The 20,307-nt window shown below is 32.6% G+C and overlaps 2 protein-coding genes and 1 long non-coding RNA gene across 4 annotated transcripts; all 3 read right to left on the bottom strand.

Annotated features, from left to right (window-relative positions):
* Positions 1-1,122: 1,122 nt before the first annotated feature.
* LOC105971962 (peroxidase 27) lies at positions 1,123-3,030 on the bottom strand. Of its 2 annotated transcripts, XM_088812587.1 has the most exons (5): positions 2,983-3,030; positions 2,373-2,512; positions 1,895-2,083; positions 1,632-1,797; positions 1,123-1,549 (listed from the first exon to the last, which is right to left on the bottom strand). In XM_088812587.1, exons 2-5 carry the CDS (start codon positions 2,436-2,438, stop codon positions 1,140-1,142), a joined length of 831 nt encoding a protein of 276 aa, XP_088668713.1. In that variant the 5' UTR covers positions 2,439-2,512; positions 2,983-3,030; the 3' UTR covers positions 1,123-1,139. The 2 variants fall into 2 exon arrangements, with proteins under 2 accessions (XP_088668713.1, XP_012852351.1); XM_012996897.2 differs by lacking the exon at positions 2,983-3,030 and having other exon boundaries at positions 2,373-2,955.
* A 7,268-nt stretch (positions 3,031-10,298) lies between these two features.
* Positions 10,299-11,644, bottom strand: LOC148765591 (uncharacterized). The gene is made up of 3 exons (XR_016029351.1): positions 11,410-11,644; positions 11,120-11,164; positions 10,299-10,535 (listed from the first exon to the last, which is right to left on the bottom strand). It is a non-coding gene; the product is annotated as an uncharacterized LOC148765591 (long non-coding RNA).
* Positions 11,645-17,969: 6,325 nt separating this feature from the next.
* LOC105972068 (peroxidase 27-like) lies at positions 17,970-19,956 on the bottom strand. The gene is made up of 4 exons (XM_088812589.1): positions 19,695-19,956; positions 19,047-19,235; positions 18,681-18,846; positions 17,970-18,597 (listed from the first exon to the last, which is right to left on the bottom strand). Exons 1-4 carry the CDS (start codon positions 19,902-19,904, stop codon positions 18,188-18,190), a joined length of 975 nt encoding a protein of 324 aa, XP_088668715.1. The 5' UTR covers positions 19,905-19,956; the 3' UTR covers positions 17,970-18,187.
* Positions 19,957-20,307: the final 351 nt, after the last annotated feature.

Here is a 20,307-nt window from a genome sequence, read left to right as displayed (position 1 = left end):
TAAATTGAAGGCATGTGAGAGGCACATGCCATTTTCCATCCAACTTAACGGCAAAAATTAACGGCGGACCAATTCTGTCAAAAAATGGCATGATTAAGGACTACTATTGCAACTCCAAAATATTTGGGGACAATTTTGAAAAAGTGGGTAAAGTATGAGGACGAAAAATGTAATTTTCCCACTCCAAAGCATGATGACAGTGAGGTGACAAGTGCATCGACAAATCAAGTTCAATCGAAGAAGAATGCCAAGATTGAAGATGGATTAGTTCGTAGTTTGGTACTGCTAAACCTAGCAATCCTAGCATTATACATGATATGTAAAATAATTGTACTATTATTTCTGCAATAAAATATTGTACCTTACTTTATGATATATCAAACAAAAACTAGTATTTCAAATCAGCCCATAAGGACCATATGTTTAGTGAATAATTACATATCAAATCAGCCCAAAAAATAGCCTGTCAAAAAGACCACCAAAAATAGGCTACAAAAAAACACAAAAAACAGTCCATGATGTTCTATGAAACATCCCAAAAACAGGCTACAACGCCTTGTCGGAAGATAAAGAGGCGAGAGGGAGAGGGAGAAGAAGAGGCGAGAGGGAGAGTGAGCGGCGAGAGGCGAGATAGAAAACAAAAAAAAATATGAGAGGAAGAGGCGAGAGGGAGAGGGAGCGGCGCGATGCGAGAGAGAAAACAAAAAAAAAAAATGATTAGTTGAATAAACGTGGGATATTATATTTAGGGTATAAGGGAAAACTAGGGATAAAATAAAAATTAGGGATGTGGGTCATATATTATTTCAAAATAGAGATTTAATTAAAAGATTGAATTTAAGGTTGTCATTTAGTTCAAATTAGGTTTCATTTAAGGGACTCTTAGCATATTAACCCTTATATAAATTACCAATATCATATGATTTGGAAATCACTATCCATAAATAAGAAAATCTCAATATTCATAGATTTTAAGTACAAACAAGAGATCGAGGAACAACTTTTTATTGTCTGAACCAATACAAAGAAACCAAAGAAACAAGAAATTGATTGATAATTGTAACAAACAGGAGAACAAAACAAAAAATCACAAAGAAGAAATACACACACACAATAAATTAATTAATCAATTTAATTAATTAATTAATGAAACCACATGTTTTCCGAATTTCACCTTGACTCCCTGTTAAAACACCAATCTTGCCCATTTTAACCATTGACTTTGCAAAGTCCTTCAAGAAATCCTTTGACCCTTGAGGAGTAGCATGGCTGGTGACGTAAGCCCTAGTTTCACTGTCGGCAAGAAGAGCTGCGTCAGATGTGAAAAGTCCTCTTCTTTTAGCAACAAGAGTGTAATACTCGGTATCGAATGTTTTAAAGCTTCCGGGGTCCATTTCAACAAGTGTAGTGGTATCGGTCGCACTGCATCTTGTCTTCAAACGAGCAACATAGTTCGAGTCCAACGAAGGGTCACTGTCTCCGACGCCGGTGAAGTTGTACAGGCGGTTAGTGAAACTCGAGCAGTGGGATGTTCCTATGGTGTGTCCTCCTGCAAATTTAGGGTTTTTAGAACAAAATTTAAAAAAAAATAATGTAATTAATTAATAAAATAAGTGATAAATGATTATTACCGGAGAGAACAACAAGATCCTTTGCATTCAAACCCTTTGAGGCAAAGCTAGCTTTCAATTGAGTGATGTTGAAGAAAGGAGGTGGAAGATTGAACAAAGTTTCTGTGCTGTTTGATACATTTCCATCTCTTCTTCCCAATGGTACTGGCCACGATGCTCCATTCAACTAATTTACAATATATACATACAAATAAATAAGTATAATTTTGTATAAACAAGATTTTATTTTTATATATACATATATAATCATCTTCAGTACTTACAAATGAAACTGCATCTCGTGCAACAAGAGCTAATATATCAGCACAAGAAACAACACCGGGGCACTTCTTCTCAACTGCGGATTTCACTCTGTCGATGGATCCATATCCTCTAAGGGATAGATTGGGGAATGAATCTTTCTCAGCTTGATTATTTGTTGTTGAGTTCAGTAGAATAGAAGCGTCACAACCCTGTATGTAATAAGTAACTAATTAGTACCTCTCAATTGTACTTAACTTCGTCTAGAAGTTACTTAGAATATTGTTTATGCAGTGCTCTAAAATGCCACTCCCAACCATATGATTAAATCAGTTCTCACCCTCCATTAGGAAGGTAGAGGTGTATGAATATGAGTAGGATTCCGATTGTAAAGTAAGCAAAAAATACTTACAAACATTGATAGTAATAGTAAAATATACCCATTAAGTAGTTATGAAGAGAATATAAATATAAGAGGAGATAGAGCTTAAGAAAACATACTCTAACGAAACAATCGTGGAAATGCATTCTGAGAATAGGAGCAGCAAGAGTTGGAGCGACGGACATAATATTTGCAGTTTCTTTTTTCACGATTGCCTCAACTGATGGACAAGTTTTCTTGTAGAAGCCAAGTTTCAATCCTTGAGCATTACATGTGTTGAATATTCCAACGAAAACAAGAAATACAAGAATTTGCTTACTGAAAGCCATTGAAATTAATTGATATCTTAAACTTATAAATGTTTCTTGGATTCTTGTTTTGTAGGTGTGTAATGAGGATCTTGCATGTGTATATATACTAAAATAATCTGGGACGAGGGTGGCTTCAACATAATCAGTAATGTTAATAGTTGTCAATTTGAGGAAGTGACCAATTATAATTGTCAAGTTGATAATATTCTTAGTTGCGTGACATAGTTCGTGTAATGTATTTAATATTTGCAACCGTTGTACATTTTATCTCTTCTTACTTAATGTGATCGAATGAGGACCACCTTTTAGACAACAAAATATATAAATGTTGATTTTGGTATAGTTTGATTTTTTGCATTAATTTTTCTTCAAAAATGAGTTTTGAGTTTCACAAAAACTTGAGCTTAATATAACTGACCTTCATGTACCCTTGAGTTGGTGTGTGCAATGGAATCTCATCATCTGATTTAATGGAATCTTAAAAAAAAAAAAAATTGGGTCAATAATATAAAAACGGTTGATAAAATAAAATAAAAAGACATCGATTTAATTCGTTCAGCGTTACACGCCATGTTTTTGTTCCGAGGGCAGTACTAATTAAAGACTGAAATGTTAATTAATCTACCATTATTTTTCATGTTCCATTTTGATTAGTATTTGAGATGTGATTAACACAAACCATTAACTGTCAACTACTCAGGCTGCGGTCTAAACTATAGCACTATGCTATAACTAATGAATTGTACACCATTAAAAAAATGAATATTCTTCTTATTAAAATTGTGGTAAATTAAAACCACCTCTGAGATCATGAGGTATGGTCAAATTACGAAAAACTCCCTTTTGTTTGGGTATTTACAACTACCCCTCAACTATAAATCTTCGTACATTCCACGGATCATCTAGATGATTATGTTGAATTTGACACCATGAGAGTGGATGTGTAAGAAAATTCATAGTTGAGAGGATAAATATAATTATCTGAACAAGAGGGGGTTTTTCGTAACGTGATCATAACTCAGGAGTGGTTGTAATTTACCCTTAAAATTATTCAAATCTTGTTATAGATGATTAAGTATACATGGTGACTTAACTACAAGAGAAAAGGCTTAATTCTTACGAGAAGAAGCTCGAGAATAAAAATAATGATTTGAATATTTATGAAAAAAAAAACATTTACTTTTGGTTCATGGCGGGGTTATATGGGTGGAAATTGGAACGGAATTTCCGATTCCGTCAATTCGATTAAAAAAATATCCGAATTTGGAACACTTTTTTTCATCCCGATTTCCGATTTTTCGAATTATTTTTGGAACGAAATTAGAATTACATATAAAATTATTGGATATTCCGATTTCCGATCCGATTGTTTATATATATATATATATATATATATATATATATATATATATATATATATATATATATATATATATATATATATATATATATATATATATATATATTAGTTTTGAATTGTTTTTCTATTCTTGTTTTGCAGAACTATGGTTGCTTTGATAAACAAATTATATTGTTTTTATGAGCGTTTACATTTCATCTAATTGACATTTGTTTTAGATTCTTGCCTTTTGCTGGAAAATTGCGAAAATATTAAGGAAAAAAAACTAAAAATTACCATTATTTTCGATTTTGGAACAAAAAATTAAGAATTAATGCAATTTCCGAAATTCCGCCGATTCTGAGGTATTTCGAAATTGGAATGGATTTTGAAATTCCGATTTTTTTGGAACCAAAATCGGAACATATTTTTAACTTCCGAAAAAATTGTAAAATTTCCGAAAAAGGCATTTCCGATCCATTCCGTCCGATTTCCACCCCTACGCCTCACGAGATCGCCTCCAAACCAAATGAAATTATAGTGGAACAAATCGAGAACCTAAACTAAAATGACGTTGTTAGAATTTATTTCGTGCAGATTAAATTATTTGTGTCAGATTCAGTTTTTTGTTACTATTGCGTGAAGTGTTGCAACAGTTCGTGAAGCAGTTCGTAAAAACAGAAATAAACAAGACACAAATTTAATGTGGTTCGGATACAATTGTACCCTACATCCACGGGGACCTGCAAATGAAATTTACTAATTTTTAGTTTTACGAATACAATATTAGGACTTAATCAAAATACAAAGACTCCCTCTTTGTTGAAGCCGTTCTTGTATACTACGCTGAATTATAAATCTTCAATTTGCAGCACGTCCCTTGCTCCGCACGGTTGAACTCCCTTCAACGCTGAATCCCTCAGTGGGCGGATCGATCTTCTCCCGTGATCTGTTTGATCCCCTCTCCCGAAGAACCGATCTTCTTTTTGTATAGAAGAAGCAAACTTGTGATACTCCTTGAATCTTGGTGTCTTCACCACAAAGCCTTGAAACCGGTATATTTTCTATGAAAATCACGTATCACGATGGAGCAATAAAAACGAGAGGAAAAATATATTTTCTCAGAACACTACTCTCGATAAAAAGACTCCGGAAGAGTAACAAAGCAAAGAGAAATATTTTTCTCTACAAAAAGGCACGCAGATAATGATGCTTGAAGCCCTCTTTATACGTTCATAATTCTTCCTTCACAAGAAAATACAAATCTAATTAGATCTGCTATTCACGTTAAGAAGAGTTGTATAGAAAAATACAACTAGATCATTCCTTATCTAAAAACTAATTCCCTTAACTATTAAAACACCAAGGAAATAAAATCCATTAGGTTAGGGATTCTTATTCACGTAGGAGAATAAGTTGTAAAATAAGAAAACTCTTTGTATAAAGAAAATTCCTAATATTAATCAATTAATGACAAATTAAAAGAATTAAAACACAAGGAAACTCCCCTTCTTATATCACGGCATATCTAGACTTGTGGTACAACTCTTTTACACGTTTCCTTGCAAAGTCAGAATCCAAAGGATTCTAACAATCTCCCCCTTTGTCGTTTATTGATTATAATCATTTTCTCCCCCTGAGTAAAATAACCTGAAAATAAAACAATCAGATGATAGACGGAAACAATAAAACGAAGGATCATCCTCAGCATTAAAGGAACATCCAGCAACAAGAGTGGCATCAACTGCTGCAATAGCAAGTGCCACAGTTTCAGCAACTGTTCCAGCAGTAGTGGCTTCGGCAGGTGGTTCACAGCGGAGTCAGCTCCCCCTGCATTTGTTTCTCCCCCTGTAGGTGATCCTTAGGCAGCTCCTCTTGTAAATGACTTCATTCTTCCCCTTTGCTTACTTGAATTGGTAGACTTGGAGGGCGACGTGGTAAATCACCCACGTGATAAAAGACTCAGCAAATAACGTCAACATTAGCTCCTCCTTTTATATTCTTGTGAAGACCTAAACCAATTAATGACAATAAATACAATATTAAAAATGTGAAATTCCTTCTATTTTGGAGATACACGTTCAGGTGATTAATATGGAGAGATAATTTATTTCTTCTCAAATTATCTAATGAGATAACTAAGGAAAATATGTTCCTCATGTTAATACACATCTCCATTTAGAATCCCACCGGAATTCTAACAAACGTCGTTTTGGTCATTTGCGGACAACAAGGTCTTTACTAAAATTATTTGAGGTATTAGCATTGACCACCCCCGTGTCATCTTTAATTGTCAAGAAAGTCCCTCTATTAAAAAAATTAATGAAAATCCCTCTACGTCGTGTTTTGTGACACACACCGGTCCTTGCATCAAAATTGTCTGTTGACTTTCATGAAAAGACGAAACTACCCTAGTAGATTTTAAACAATTCAATTTTAAATATATAATAAAGGGAAAACAAGATAGAGGGACGTCGGAGAAGACACCGGAAAAACATGAAAAATAGTATTTGTTCGTGTAATTACAAATACCACAGAGATCTTACAATTATTTTAGCATATCTTAGGGGTGTAGGTGTAATTTACCCTAGATTTATCTCCCACTAGAATTGTTTTTGTTAGTAATATTTCTAGGAGCATAATAGCACACTCTCCCCTGTGTCATTTCTAATTGTCAAAAAAGTCCTCGTGATAAAACAATTAGCAAATTATGCCCCTTATATTGTACTTTATATTGCACAATGCCCCTTTTATCAAATTTAATTGTTGAATTGAATGAAAAGACAAAATTATCCCAAACATAATATAAAGCAGAATACCCAAAATCCAATGAACCTGCGATTTATTTATTTACTGGGCCACAGGCTCATTTTAGAAGTTATACTACAAAAATCCAAACACCTTTAAAGAAGGGTTGGGGTCCGATAAATTGAGATCGACCAATTAAGGAACTATAAATAGAACCTAATACATTAAATAAGTTGTGTTATTTTTACTGAAGCAATTGAGCTATCACAATTCTGTCGAATATTCTAAGATCCAAGTATGTGACTTAAGTATCGGAGGGGTACGGTTTCCGCCGGATCAACCCCGGCATAGTTCACGTTTACTTTTTATGCACGAATCTCCAAATTATTAAGATGTTTCAGTACCATCTAGCTCGTGAGCAAGTGATCCATTCTGCTCTCCCAACTCTTTCTATTCATCTACCCAAGGTGATCTAAGTAATAGCATCATCACAATACTTTTTGAATTGTCATGATGGCTCAAAAGCTCTTCGAGAGTATTTCTATATAGGGTAAATTACGGCCACCCCTGAAGTAAAGTCACGAAAAAATCTCTCATGTTTGGATAATTATAATCACCCCCATCAACTATGAATCTTCTTACACGCCCACCCTTGCGGTGGTCAAATTTAGTGGAATCTTCTAGATTATGTGGAATATTCTCCAGCTTGTACCCATTTTACCACATGCACAAGCTCCACATTTTGAAATAAGATGATCATAAGATGTGTTTCTTGGCTTGTAAATATCAAATTGTGGTGCATCACAAACAACATTTGTGGAGAAAACGAGTACAAACTAAAGAATATTCTACTAAGGGTTAATAGCATTTCGCCACCTGAACTTTGCCCATTTTTGGGCTTTGCCACCTTAACTAAAAAACCTTGCACGGTCGCACCAAACCATGCATTTTTGACGCACATAACCACCTGGATAGAATATTCTGGCGAATCTTCCCACTTTCCGGCCCACGCACACTGCACATGCGAAAGTACATGGGCTTTTTCGTCTTTTCTTTGCATATCCTTCCAAAGACCTAATTTCGCCCAATTTACCCTCTATCTCATACCTCCATCTCTAATTTTCTTCCCTTTCTCGTACCTCATCAGCAGCGAGAATCCACAAATCCCAACAGCTTCTCTGATTCGATGATCGTTTCCTCATATTTTTTTTATCAGAAAGAGAAAGTGTTTTTTCCTCACTCGTTTTCGACTTTTGAGTTGTGACTTGTGCAAGAGGAAAATAAAATAATCAAATCCGATTTTTTCTTTGACTTTTTATGATGTACCCCCCTCTCTCTCTCTAAATCACCAGAACCTATGTTCTGCAGAGAATTTCATAGTGGCTAATTCACATTGTTTTAAGCTATCTCATACTCATTTATAATCTATTTTTTTTTTCAGATCAAGGATGTAATTTCGAATGAGTGGGTTGCACAGGTAGAGGCAGGTGTATTGATTACATTCGTTTCATTGCCTCAAGTTGGTAATGATCTCAATCGGATTCGATTAAGGTAATACCTTAGCGGCAATCTTGAGAATTTTTTCTTTTCTTTTTTTTTCGGTTTAAGTCCTAAATCGGAGGTATAATACCTTAGCGATGGATAATCCATATTTTGTATTGCCAGAAGCTGTGTTGAATTTGAAATCTGAAAATTGTGATTTGTTAATGGTGAGGATGTTTAAATTGCGCCAAATTAGGGAGGAGAGGAGGCATGAAGTAAAGAAGATGTATGAGAAAGGGATGAAAATCAGAGATGAAGGAAAAAATGGGCGAAATTAGGTCTTTGGAAGGATATGCACAGTAAAGGGCGAAAAAGCCCATGTACTCACTACAACAAAAATGTGTTTTAGAGACATTTGAAAATGTCCCATAATGTACCATTTTGGGACACTTATACCTGTAGAGGCAAATAAAAAATGTGTTTTAGAGACATTTGAAAATGTCCCATAATGTACCATTTTGGGACACTTATACCTGTAGAGGCAAATAAAATAGGGTTAATAGCATTTTGCCACCTGTACTTTGCCCGTTTTTGCGATTTGCCACCTTAACTAAAAAAAGTTGCACGGGCACACCCAAACTCGTTGTTTTGATGCACATAACCACCTAAAGGGAATATTCTGGCGAATCTTCTCATTTTTTAGGCGCACGTGCGATGCACATGCTTAATGTGAGGATTTTTTAGTCTTTTAATCAGAAGATATCACGTGGGGTTAAAATGAAAGTTCCAAATGATTAAATTGAAAGATTGCAAGTTCCAAGGGGTGAAATTGAAAGATATTAAACTCTCATTCTTCTTCTTCACTGGAAGTTTCTCGGTTTCTCTCCATTAATTTGTTCTTTGAACTAACAACAACTTTTGAAAAAAATCCAAGCTTCAAAAAAATTTAGGGGTTATCTTCTCTCATCAATTTAATTAAATACCTTGTGAGGCGATCTTGGTCCTCAATTTGGAACTTTCCTCGATGTTCCTCCTGATCGTCATCAACATATTCAGTCCAATCATTTCTCTTAGTCTTGTTCGTTAGCTCTTGGATTGGAGAACTGTTGAGGTACGATTGTGTTCATCGGGGAGATGGAAGTGATTTTAATTATAGAATTAGCGAGACATGTTCAAAAGTCTTCACGAATTTGCGTACGATACATCTCTGGCCATGGATGATTGGGCAAAAATCTTCCTCACAAATTCTTCCTGGTTGCACACCACGCGACTCCACCTGTTGCTGCTTTTCTTCTACTGCTTCATTTGCACTGCATCCCACTTTTGTTTTCATAGTTGAATTTTCTCACACACACATATATCTACAGTGCAATTAATTTCAACATATATTGTAAACCACAAAAACATATTGAGAATTAGAAAGAAAGAGAGAGAATTGCCAACATAGTGGAGCATTCGAAGCATTGGAAATGATTTCTTTGAAAAATATTAATGGGGAGAAACTCCTATATAAGAAGAAGACCCACTCCCATGGAAGAAGCAGACACACAACTCTATTTCAATAAATTTAGAATTTGGGTAAGTTTCAAATAAAGTTCAATTGAGTCCTTAATATTTTCAATTTTACCCCACATGATATCTTCAGATTAAAAGACAAAAAAACCCATGTATTTAGTCATGTGCATCGCGCGTGTGACGGAATCTTTCAAGATTCGCCGGAATATTCCCTCTAGGTGGTTATGTGCGTCAAAAAAACAAGTTTGGTGTGCCCATGCAACTTTTTTTAGTTAAGGTGGCAAAGCGCAAAAACGGGCAAAGTACAGGTGGCAAAATGCTATTAACCCAATAAAATATATGTCGCGTAGTTGTGTGTCGCAATAGCTCATGAGGCATTTACTATATGTCCCGATAAAAGTTTATTTTCAAGACAATTATATGTGTCCCAAAAAATTAATTTTGAGGCACAACTACATGCCCTATAAAGATATCGATGTTGCTGCCTAAAATATTTTTTGGGACATTTAGTTAATTTTGGAGACATTTTCTATATGTCCCTAAAATATAATATTATATTATTTATAAATATGAATTTATATACATAAATATACAAGTCAACATTAATAAATACATGCAAAATAAAATTTTGAAAAGAAAATCAAACATAATAACATTTCGACTATAACTAATTAAATATTCAACTATATTACAAGTTAGAACTGATAATTATAGTCAGATAAATACTAGTACAAGTCATAGGTCTTCCAATATAAAAAAACAATATCCAAAACTACTTCGATTTTCTAAACGAAAACGAGGGAATATCCTAAGTAAAATGTGTTGGCCTAAATTTACTTCACATCGTATTCAACGTGTCAACAATCAAACTCGTCATCCAAAATAACCTGCATGTAAAAGAATATACTTAAGTTAGTAATAAGAAACCAAGTGTTGCCAATATTTCGTAACTCCAAAAAATACAAACTAACATATTTTCTCCTTCTTAAGTGCCAAAAAATAGAACTTTCAACAATTCATAGACAAACACTTCGAAAAGAATCTAACAGCAAACAACATTACCAAGGCATGGAAGAAGAAGATTATTAGAAAAAAGTCATTCATGTACCTATTGAGTAATATAGATAAACATAAAGAAGAGTATGATTTCTTAACAATTAAAACTATTACTTTAGCAACCTATCATCTTTGAATACTTCAAGTAATAAACTATAATAAAGATTAATCACATATAATTGAGGGAAACAAACTGAGCAAATGGTTCTAGATACAATCTTTTCATTTTTATTTCCTCCAAAAATCATTTTTTGTTAAGTATATGAGATAACCATATATGATAGTTAACAAATAAAAAATGAGTTAGTGAGGCCCTTGTACCTTCATGCAATAAAAGTTTTCGTTTTTGGCCGAAAAAAAATGGAGTTCTGTAAATGAAACAATGTTAAAGAAGACAAAGGGAAATAGAACATACCAATAACAAGATATTTGAGTTTTATCATTCCAATGTAACCGGCATCTGCACGTATAATATATACATTATTTAATAACATGAAACCAAGTTACGAATAAAATATTAATGTTAAAAATACAAGTAAAGGCATATGTTCTCAAATATCCCCTAGTCAAGTAAATAGCTTACACTTCTCAAATATCCCCTAGTCAAGTAAATTGCTTACACTTACGACAAGAAAATAAGTGATGGCACATAAAACATTGGAATTTCAACAAATAACCGAGCAACAATAAACATAAAAGACTAACCTTTTAAGAAGTGAAATTGTCTAGAAATAACACCGAAATTATAATCTTTTTCGGATAACATATTCTCATCAATAGAATTTAATTCTTGGATTTCTTTTTTGGCCACTCATAACACCAGAGAGTCTTTATCTTCCTTCCTTCATGTAATTTTCATTACCTCACATGTTAAAAAAAAATAAGAAACAAACAAACTTATGAAAATCAGGAAAATATAGAGGAAGAAAAGCTAATAACTCCTTATTAGATAATTAATAATCAAGATATCTAACACAACAAATCAATTTGAGGCTTGCTCTGTGGCCTATTCAAAAGATAATATTAAATAAATAAAAATGAGACCAAGTTCATTACAACGGTGAGCCGCACGCATCCACCTTCTTGTAACCATAATTTATAGTAAAATAACATTGAAATTAAAATAAGCAGGCCCAGAATTACTAACAATAAGAAAGAAAAAAAAAACATTTACTTTTGGAATACTTGTCGTCAACAAGGAGAGCTCGGAATTGGTGGTGCCGGTGGACAGCCCGCGAGAGAAATCGGACGCAATGTCAAACCAATACAAAAATTAAATTAGAAAATAAAACCATGATCACATAGAGGCACGGTCATTCTTCGTGGCAGAGGAGATAAATGATAAAATTGATTTTTCTTTACCAATTTTTCATGACAAACTAGACATTTTCTCCCACAAATCCCTTACCCCTCTCCGAACAATCATGATGTTAAAAGAATCAATTTTGCTAGCATATATGCCTATCTTAATTTCAATTTAAGCATACACATACATATTGAATTGACTTATACAAAACTATACGTACATTAGCAGCGATTTAGGGATTGGAATTTAATTACTGGGATGAAAACATTCAAAAGGATTGACGAGTGCATTCCATATCAATTACCGTAAAGGAAAAAAAAATTGGTCGGGTTACTTCTAAGTTCTAACACGATGTAGCCTCTTCTCCTTTGATGTTGGAAGTCAAAAAACGAAAGAGATCTCTCACTGTGCCGTTGTTGGAAGAAAAAAAAAAGAGTAGGAGGCGGCCGCTAATTTGGGAAGAGGAATTAGGGTGGGCGAAAATAATAAATAATTAAATGAAAGAAACCCACAAAATATAACTTTCTCGTTGGTCCCTGTAAATTCTAGAATTTTATCCATAAATATTAAAAATATGTAAAAATGTAAATGTCCTGATAAACTATGTTTGAGGCATTTACGAGTATGTCACTAAAAATCAAATGCCCCTACGGGTTTTCAAATTAATATTTTTTTATCAAATTGTCCCAATATATTACGTTTGAGGCATTTACAAAATAATGTCTCCAAACAAGTGTCCTAATATCTACATTTTGTTGTAGTGACTTTCGCATGTGTAGCGTGCGTGCGTTGGAAAGTGGGAAGATTTGCCAGAATATTCCCTCCGGGTGGTTATGTTCGTAAAAATGCATCTTTGGGTGCGACCGTGCAACTTTTTTTAGTTAAGGTGGCAAAGCGCAAAAACGACCAAAGTTCAGGTGGCGAAATGCTATTAACCCTTCTACTAAATAGATGAATGTGAAAGAAAATTCATAGTTGAGGTGGGTATTTGTAATAATTCAAACATGACGATCCCACAGGGAATACGCAAATTACCTAATCCTAAGTACCAAATCCTAACAATTATGATTTTTATCCAGCCTACGCAGGGTTGTCAATTTAATTAACTAAATAAATTAAACTAATTAAGAAAGCAATTAAACACGAGAAAATATCATTATAAAACGGATCTAGGATTTTATCTTCCCCCTATGCGATAATTCTTCACCCAATTAATCTTCTATCATGCAAGTTATGATTCCCGATTATTAACCCAAGACACGAAATTACTCATAACCAGCTGTCGCTGTATTATAAGCCTATAATTCATAAAAGATTCACTATATGTCTATGCAAACCTAGTATAAATAAAGCATTAAATAACAAGTCTCGAAAACGGCTACCTAAGGTATTATCTGTATGTCTACGATAATACATGCAATCAACACACGCATTCGGTGAAAACTACTCGAAGGCTCTTCTATCCCTGTTCTAATTATTAAAACGATATGTCAATCAATTCTAACAATAACACATAGCAACATAAATTAGCTACGTTCATGCGCTAAATAAGATCAAATAGAAGAAATAATCAAGGAATTTAAATTTGCATAATATTAGAAAAATAGGTTTGAATCACCACATAGGGTTCAAATAAAATCCTAGATTAAAAGGTTAGCTAATCGTAATTCTTATGATAAACAAAATAAAAATAAAAGAAATAAGAAAAACTATGCTTGAGTCTTCGTTGATCTTCGTTCTTCGCGTTTTGTGGTGTAAAATTTCGTGCTTATGGCGTAGAGACTTGTTGTTTTTATAGGCTTTTCTTGATAAGGAAGTAGTGGAAACCTAATAGGAATCAATTTCCGCCACTTTCCCCCATCAGGATTTGTTCGTCGATTTGTGCCATGTTAGAGTCCGAATTTTGGAATGTTGTGTAAATAAGAATTGTAGCCCTTGAAATTAGCTTTCCAATGCCGTCAAAATCACCTAATTCGGAGTTCGTATGAGAGAGATATCCTCGAAATGGTGGACACTGTCAAAGCTGTGGCGAGATTCCTTCTTCCAATTTGATTTGTTTCCTTATTTGCAACTTTTTCCTTTCTTTTTGATATTTTCCTTCATGGACACCTAATTCTCGTTCTTCACCTATAAAACACAAAATCAATCAATTTAAGCACAAATATAATTAAATCTAAACAAAAGATCCACGTAAAGTAAACGTATTGAGTGTAATATCTACACTCAACAACCGTGCAACTTTTTTTAGTTAAGGTGGCAAAGCGCAAAAACGAGCAAAGTTCAGGTGGCGAAATGCTATTAACCCTTCTACTAAATAGATGAATGTGAAAGAAAATTCATAGTTGAGGTGGGTATTTGTAATAATTCAAACATGACGATGTTTATTCGTAATTTAATCTTACCTTAGAGGATTGGTAGTAAGTTACCCTATTTCTATAAGCTTTTCATAATATATATATATATATATATATATATATATATATATATATATATATATATATATATATATATACTTGTTTCTTGTTTTATCATTCTTAACTTTACAAGTCTTTGACCATTCACCTTTTGATTTAATTTATAATAAATAATCGAACACATAATTCAATGCAGATATTGTCAATAATATTTTCCATATGACTTGGAATACACGATCCAGATCGAGAAGTTTCAAAAGCCGTATAAGTTTCTTATTTTATGTTATTCAAACATGATTGGAGGAACAACTTTTATTGTCTGAACTAGCTAAGTACAAGAAAAAGGAGTTTTTTACATAATTGTTCAACCAAACATCTTTATTATTCAAAATTTAGGGGCTATATCTATTTCATCAATCTTATCCCTTTAATATTTATTATAAATAAAGGAAACATTCATGTATATGACGATATTACCCCCAATCTTTTATACTCAATTCTTATATCTAACAATTTAGAGGGTGTTTAGCTAAGCTTATAAGATATTAAAAGAAGCTTATAAGATGTTTTAGAGCTTATAAGCTCTTCCAAAGTGTTTGGTAATTTTTTAGAAATTTTTTTTTTTTTTTTTTTAAATAAGCAGTTGAAGAGCAAATAAAATCTTTTTAAAAAGGGTGCAAATAAGCCCATCAATGGGTACTTATTCATAAAGAGATCCAGACAAAAAACTCATTTATCAATAAGTCCACACATGCTCCTGATTTTTGTAAATGACTAAAATAACCCTTCAAACTTTAATATGCTCCAATTTCATCATTAACTTTATTTAACCTCAATTTGACCCCAAATTTCACAAATTATTCAATTTTGACCCAAAACTTTTTTTTTTCAATTTTTTTTTCCGCCGAATTCCAGCGGTGACTTTTCAAATTTTTTTTTTTGTTTTTTTTCTTTCGGATTTTTTCGCCGGTTTCCGGCGTTGACTTTTTCGATTTTTTTTTTCTTTTCTTTCGTTCTGTAGTTTTTTTTTTCGTTGAAAGAACAATATTGCTGTGATTGACAGTAATATTAACTATCTTACTGTTAAACACAATAAAATTAACTAAACTATAGTTTAACACTGTAATATTGCTATATTAATCTCTAGCACAGTAATATTAACACAACAAAACTCATTATTATTGTGTAATATAGTAATATTACTATGTTGACCGTTCAACAAATGTAAACATAATAAAAAGCCAAATGAATTAATATTACTGTGAGTGACAAGTAATATTGCTAAAACAACAATAATATTACCGTCAACCACAGTAATATTACAATAATAGACAGAAATATATTATTACGTTACTCCGTGAATAACTCAAACAAACAAAAAATCCAAACAAAATAATAATATTGATGTGGTTGATAGCAATATTACTATAACAACAGTAATATTACCATCAACCACAGTAATATTATTGTGTTTACAATAATAGACAGTAATATTATTACGTTACTCCGTGAATAACTCAAACAAAACAAAAAATCCAAAAACTTAATAATATTGATGTTGTTGACAGTAATATTATTGTGTTTACAGTTATTTTACTGTCAACGACAGTAATATAATTACGTTGAATTGTCAACAAATCAAACAAAAATAAAAATAAAAACAAAAAATAAAAAATTTATAATATTACATTAATTAATTTACTGTCAACGACACAATTACATTAAATGTATTGTCAATGGCAGTACAATTACGTTAATTAACTGTCATTGACATTATAATTACGTTAATTTACTGTCAGTGACAACACAATTACAGTGAACATTTAGCGGCGGACGTAAAATAAAAAATAAAAACAAACCAAACAAAAAAAAACTTAAAAAAAAAGTCAATGCCGGAGACAGGCGTTGACCGCCGAACAACGCCGGAAACCGGCGAAAAAATCCGAAAGAAAAAAAACCAAAAAAAAAACAATTTTTTTTTTTTTGAAAAGTCAACACCATAATCTGGCGGCAATAAAACTTTTTTTGAAAAAAAAAATTTGTGTCAAAATTGCATAATCTGTGAAATTTAGGGCAAATTGAGATTAATTAAGTTTATGATGAAATTGGAGCATATTAAAGTATGCTCCAAAAAAAAGTCAAAATTGAATTTTGTGGTCAAAATTTGATTTTTGTGGACAAAATTGATTAAATTGGGGTTACAATTAAGAATTGGATATAAGTGGTTGAGGGTAATATTGACATATACATGAATGTTTCCTTTCTTTATAATAAATATTAAATGGATGGATTTATTGGTGAAAGAAATATAGCCCATAAACCTAGAATAATAAACATGTTTGGTTGGAGACTTATGCACAAAAACCCCTTTTAACAAAATAACTCTACCCCACCTTTTTATTTAAGATCTTATTATGAGTAAAAATAGGAAATAAGTTGATTATCCAAACACTCTAAAAATTAATCCTAAAATAAGACGTAACAACTTATCAGCTCTTAAAACATCTTATCAGACGTAGGAGCTTATCAGCTGTTTAAAATAATCTTAGCCAAACACCATCTTAATCAATTTTGTCCACAAAAATCCAATTTTGATTTTTTTTTAACAAAAAATTTTTTTTTGCCGCCGGATTCCGGCTTTGACCGGCGATCTCCGGCGTTGACTTTTCGATTTATTTTTTATTGTTTTTCTTCTTAATTTTTTCGCCGGTTTCCTTTTTTATTACGTTTACATTTGTTGAACAGTCGACATAGTAATATTACTCTATTACACAATAATAATGAGTTTTGTTATGTTAATATTACTGTGCTAGAGATTAATATAGCAATACTATTGTGTTAAACTGTAGTATAGTTAATTTTACTGTGTTTAACAGTAATATAGTTAATAGTACTGTCAATCGCAGCAATATTGTTGTTTAAACGGAAAAAAAAAATGTTACAGAAAAAAAAAATCGAAAAAGTCAACGTTGGACCGGCGTTGAACGCCGGAAACCGGTGGCGGAAAAAATAGGAAAAGAAAAGTCAACGCCGGAGACCAGCGAAAAAATCCGGAAGAATAAAAGAAAAAAAAAATCGAAAAGTCAACGCCGGAATCCGGCGGTAAATTTTTTTTTTTTTTTTTGAAAAATCAATTTTGGGTCAAAATTGAATAATATGTGAAATTTGGGGTCAAATTGAAGTTAAATTAAATTAATGATGAAATTGGAGCATATTAAAGTATGAGGGGCTATTTTAGTCTTTTACAAAAATCTGGACCATGTGCAGAGTTATTTGTAAATGAGTTTTTTGTGTAGATCTCTTTATGAATAAGTAACATTGATGGGCTTATTTGTAAAGACCCGAAAAAAATACAAGTAAAAAATCACCAAAAGAACTAGCTAGTTACCAAAAGACACAAATAACACCACTCATTAATTACATAATTTGATTAATTAATTAATAATACCACATGTTTTCCTAAGTTTTCCTGCTCCCTGTCAAAACACCAATCATGATTTCATTTACCTTTGATTTCATTATAATAAATTACCAATATCATATGATTTGGAAATCACTATCCATACATAAGAAAATCTCAATATTCATAGATCTTAAGTACAAACAAGAGATCGAGGAACAACTTTTTATTGTCTAAATGAACCAATATAAAGAAACTAAGAAACAACAAGAAAATGATTGATAATTGTCACAAACAGGAGAACAAAAAATCACAAAGAAGAAACACACACACAATAATTAATTAATTAATCAATTTAATTAATTAATTAATAAAACCACAAGTTTTCCTGATTTCACCTTGGCTCCCTGTTAAAACACCAATCTTCCCCATTTTGACCATTGACTTTGCAAAGTCCTTCAAGAAATCCTTTGAACCCTGAGGAGTAGCATGGCTTGTGACGTAAGCCCTAGTTTCACTGTCAGCAAGAAGAGCCGCGTCAGATGTGAAAAGTCCTCTTCTTTTAGCAACAAGAGTGTAATACTCGGTGTCGAATGTTTTAAAGCTTCCGGGGTCCATTTCGACAAGTGTAGTGGTATCGGTCGCACTGCACCTTGTCTTCAAACGAGCAACATAGTTCGAGTCCAACGAAGGGTCACTGTCTCCGACGCCGGTGAAGTTGTACAGGCGGTTAGTGAAACTCGAGCAGTGGGATGTTCCTATGGTGTGCCCTCCTGCAAATTTAGGGTTTTTAGAACAAAATTTAAAAAAAAAATAATGTAATTAATTAGTAAAATAAGTGATAAATGATTATTACCGGAGAGAACAACAAGATCCTTTGCATTCAAACCCTTTGAGGCAAAGCTAGCTTTCAATTGAGTGATGTTGAAGAAAGGAGGTGGAAGATTGAACAAAGTTTCTGTGCTGTTTGATACATTTCCATCTCTTCTTCCCAATGGTACTGGCCACGATGCTCCATTCAACTAATTAGAAATACACACAGATATATAAACGAGATTTTATTTTAATCGTAAATATATATATATATATATATATATATATATATATATATATATATATATATATATATATATATATATATATATATATATATATATATATATATATATATATATATATATATGTGTGCGTGCGTGTGTGTGTGTGTGTGTGCAGTCTTTACCAGTGAAACTGCATCTCGTGCAACGAGAGCTAATATATCGGCACAAGAAACAACACCAGGGCACTTCTTTTCTACCGCGGATTTCACTCTATCGATGGATCCATATCCTCTAAGGGATAGATTGGGGAATGAATCTTTCTCGGCCTGATTATTAGTTGTTGAATTTAATAGGATAGAAGCGTCACAACCCTGCAAAACCAAAATGTATTGCATGCATCAACATAAACATACAGTTTTATTACATAAAAAAATGATCAAAGAAAGCCCCTTTTTTTCGTTTTAAGGAATTAGTTAAGTCATGTAACAAGTACGAGTAGTACTCGATAGACAAAAATAATGTTAGAAGTTGTATCGAGCTTTAGAGATTTATTATGTGCTTTATTGAACCTCTCAACTGTACTTAACTTTGTCTTCAAGTTACTTAGAATATTGTTTATGCAGTGCTCTAAAATTCCACTCCCAACCATATGATTAAATCAGTTGTCACCCTCCATTAGGAAGGTAGAGGTGTATGAATATGAGTAGGATTCCGATTGTAATTTAAGCAAAAAATGCTTACAAACATTGAGAGTAATAGTAAAATCTATCCATTAAGTAGTTATGAAGAGAATATAAATATAAGAGAAGAGAGAGCTTAAGAAAACATACTCTAACGAAACAATCGTGGAAATGCATTCTGAGAATAGGAGCAGCAAGAGTTGGAGCAATAGACATAATATTTGCAGTTTCTTTTTTCACGATTGCCTCAGCTGATGGACAAGTTTTCTTGTAGAAGCCAAGTTTCAATCCTTGAGCATTACATGTGTTGAATATTCCAACCAAAACAAGAAATACAAGAATTTGCTTACTGAAAGCCATTGGAATTAATTGATATCTTAAACTTATAAATGTTTCTTGGGTTCTTGTTTTGTTGGTGTGTAATGAGGATCTTGCATGTGTATATATACTAAAATAATCTGGGACGAGGGTGGCTTCAACAGAATTAGTAATGTTAATAGTTGTCAAATTGAGCAAGTGACCAATTATAATTGTCAAGTTGATGATATTCTTAGTTGGTTGACATTGTACGTGTAATGTATTTAATAGTTGCAACCGTTCTATATTTTATCTCTTCTCACTTAATGTGATCGAATGAGAACAACCTTTTAGACAATTGAATATATAGATGGTGATTTTGGTATAGTTTGATTTTTTGCATAGTAGTTGTTCTTCAAAAATGAGTTTTGAGGTTTTACGAAAATTATGTGCTAAACAACTTCAA

Source organism: Erythranthe guttata, chromosome 13 (assembly GCF_056151865.1).
Source record: "Erythranthe guttata isolate IM_541 chromosome 13, IM_541, whole genome shotgun sequence".
In the NCBI taxonomy this organism is placed as follows: domain Eukaryota; kingdom Viridiplantae; phylum Streptophyta; class Magnoliopsida; order Lamiales; family Phrymaceae; genus Erythranthe; species Erythranthe guttata.
The sequence above is the reverse complement of the archived record's forward strand: the minus strand, read 5'-3'. Positions and strand labels throughout refer to the sequence as shown.

Bases quoted from the DNA above. Each gene is read 5' to 3' on its own strand.
- LOC105971962 (XM_012996897.2), bottom strand. From the start codon at position 2,582: ATGGCTTTCAGTAAGCAAATTCTTGTATTTCTTGTTTTCGTTGGAATA. The intron at 1,798-1,894 runs GTAAGTACTGAA...ATTGTAAATTAG, and splicing joins CACGAGATGCAGTTTCATTT to TTGAATGGAGCATCGTGGCC. The intron at 1,550-1,631 runs GTAATAATCATT...CTAAATTTGCAG, and splicing joins GGATCTTGTTGTTCTCTCCG to GAGGACACACCATAGGAACA.
- LOC105972068 (XM_088812589.1), bottom strand. From the start codon at position 19,904: ATGGCTTTCAGTAAGCAAATTCTTGTATTTCTTGTTTTGGTTGGAATA. The intron at 19,236-19,694 runs GTATGTTTTCTT...TTGGTTTTGCAG, and splicing joins TCCACGATTGTTTCGTTAGA to GGTTGTGACGCTTCTATCCT. The intron at 18,847-19,046 runs GTAAAGACTGCA...ATTTCTAATTAG, and splicing joins CACGAGATGCAGTTTCACTG to TTGAATGGAGCATCGTGGCC.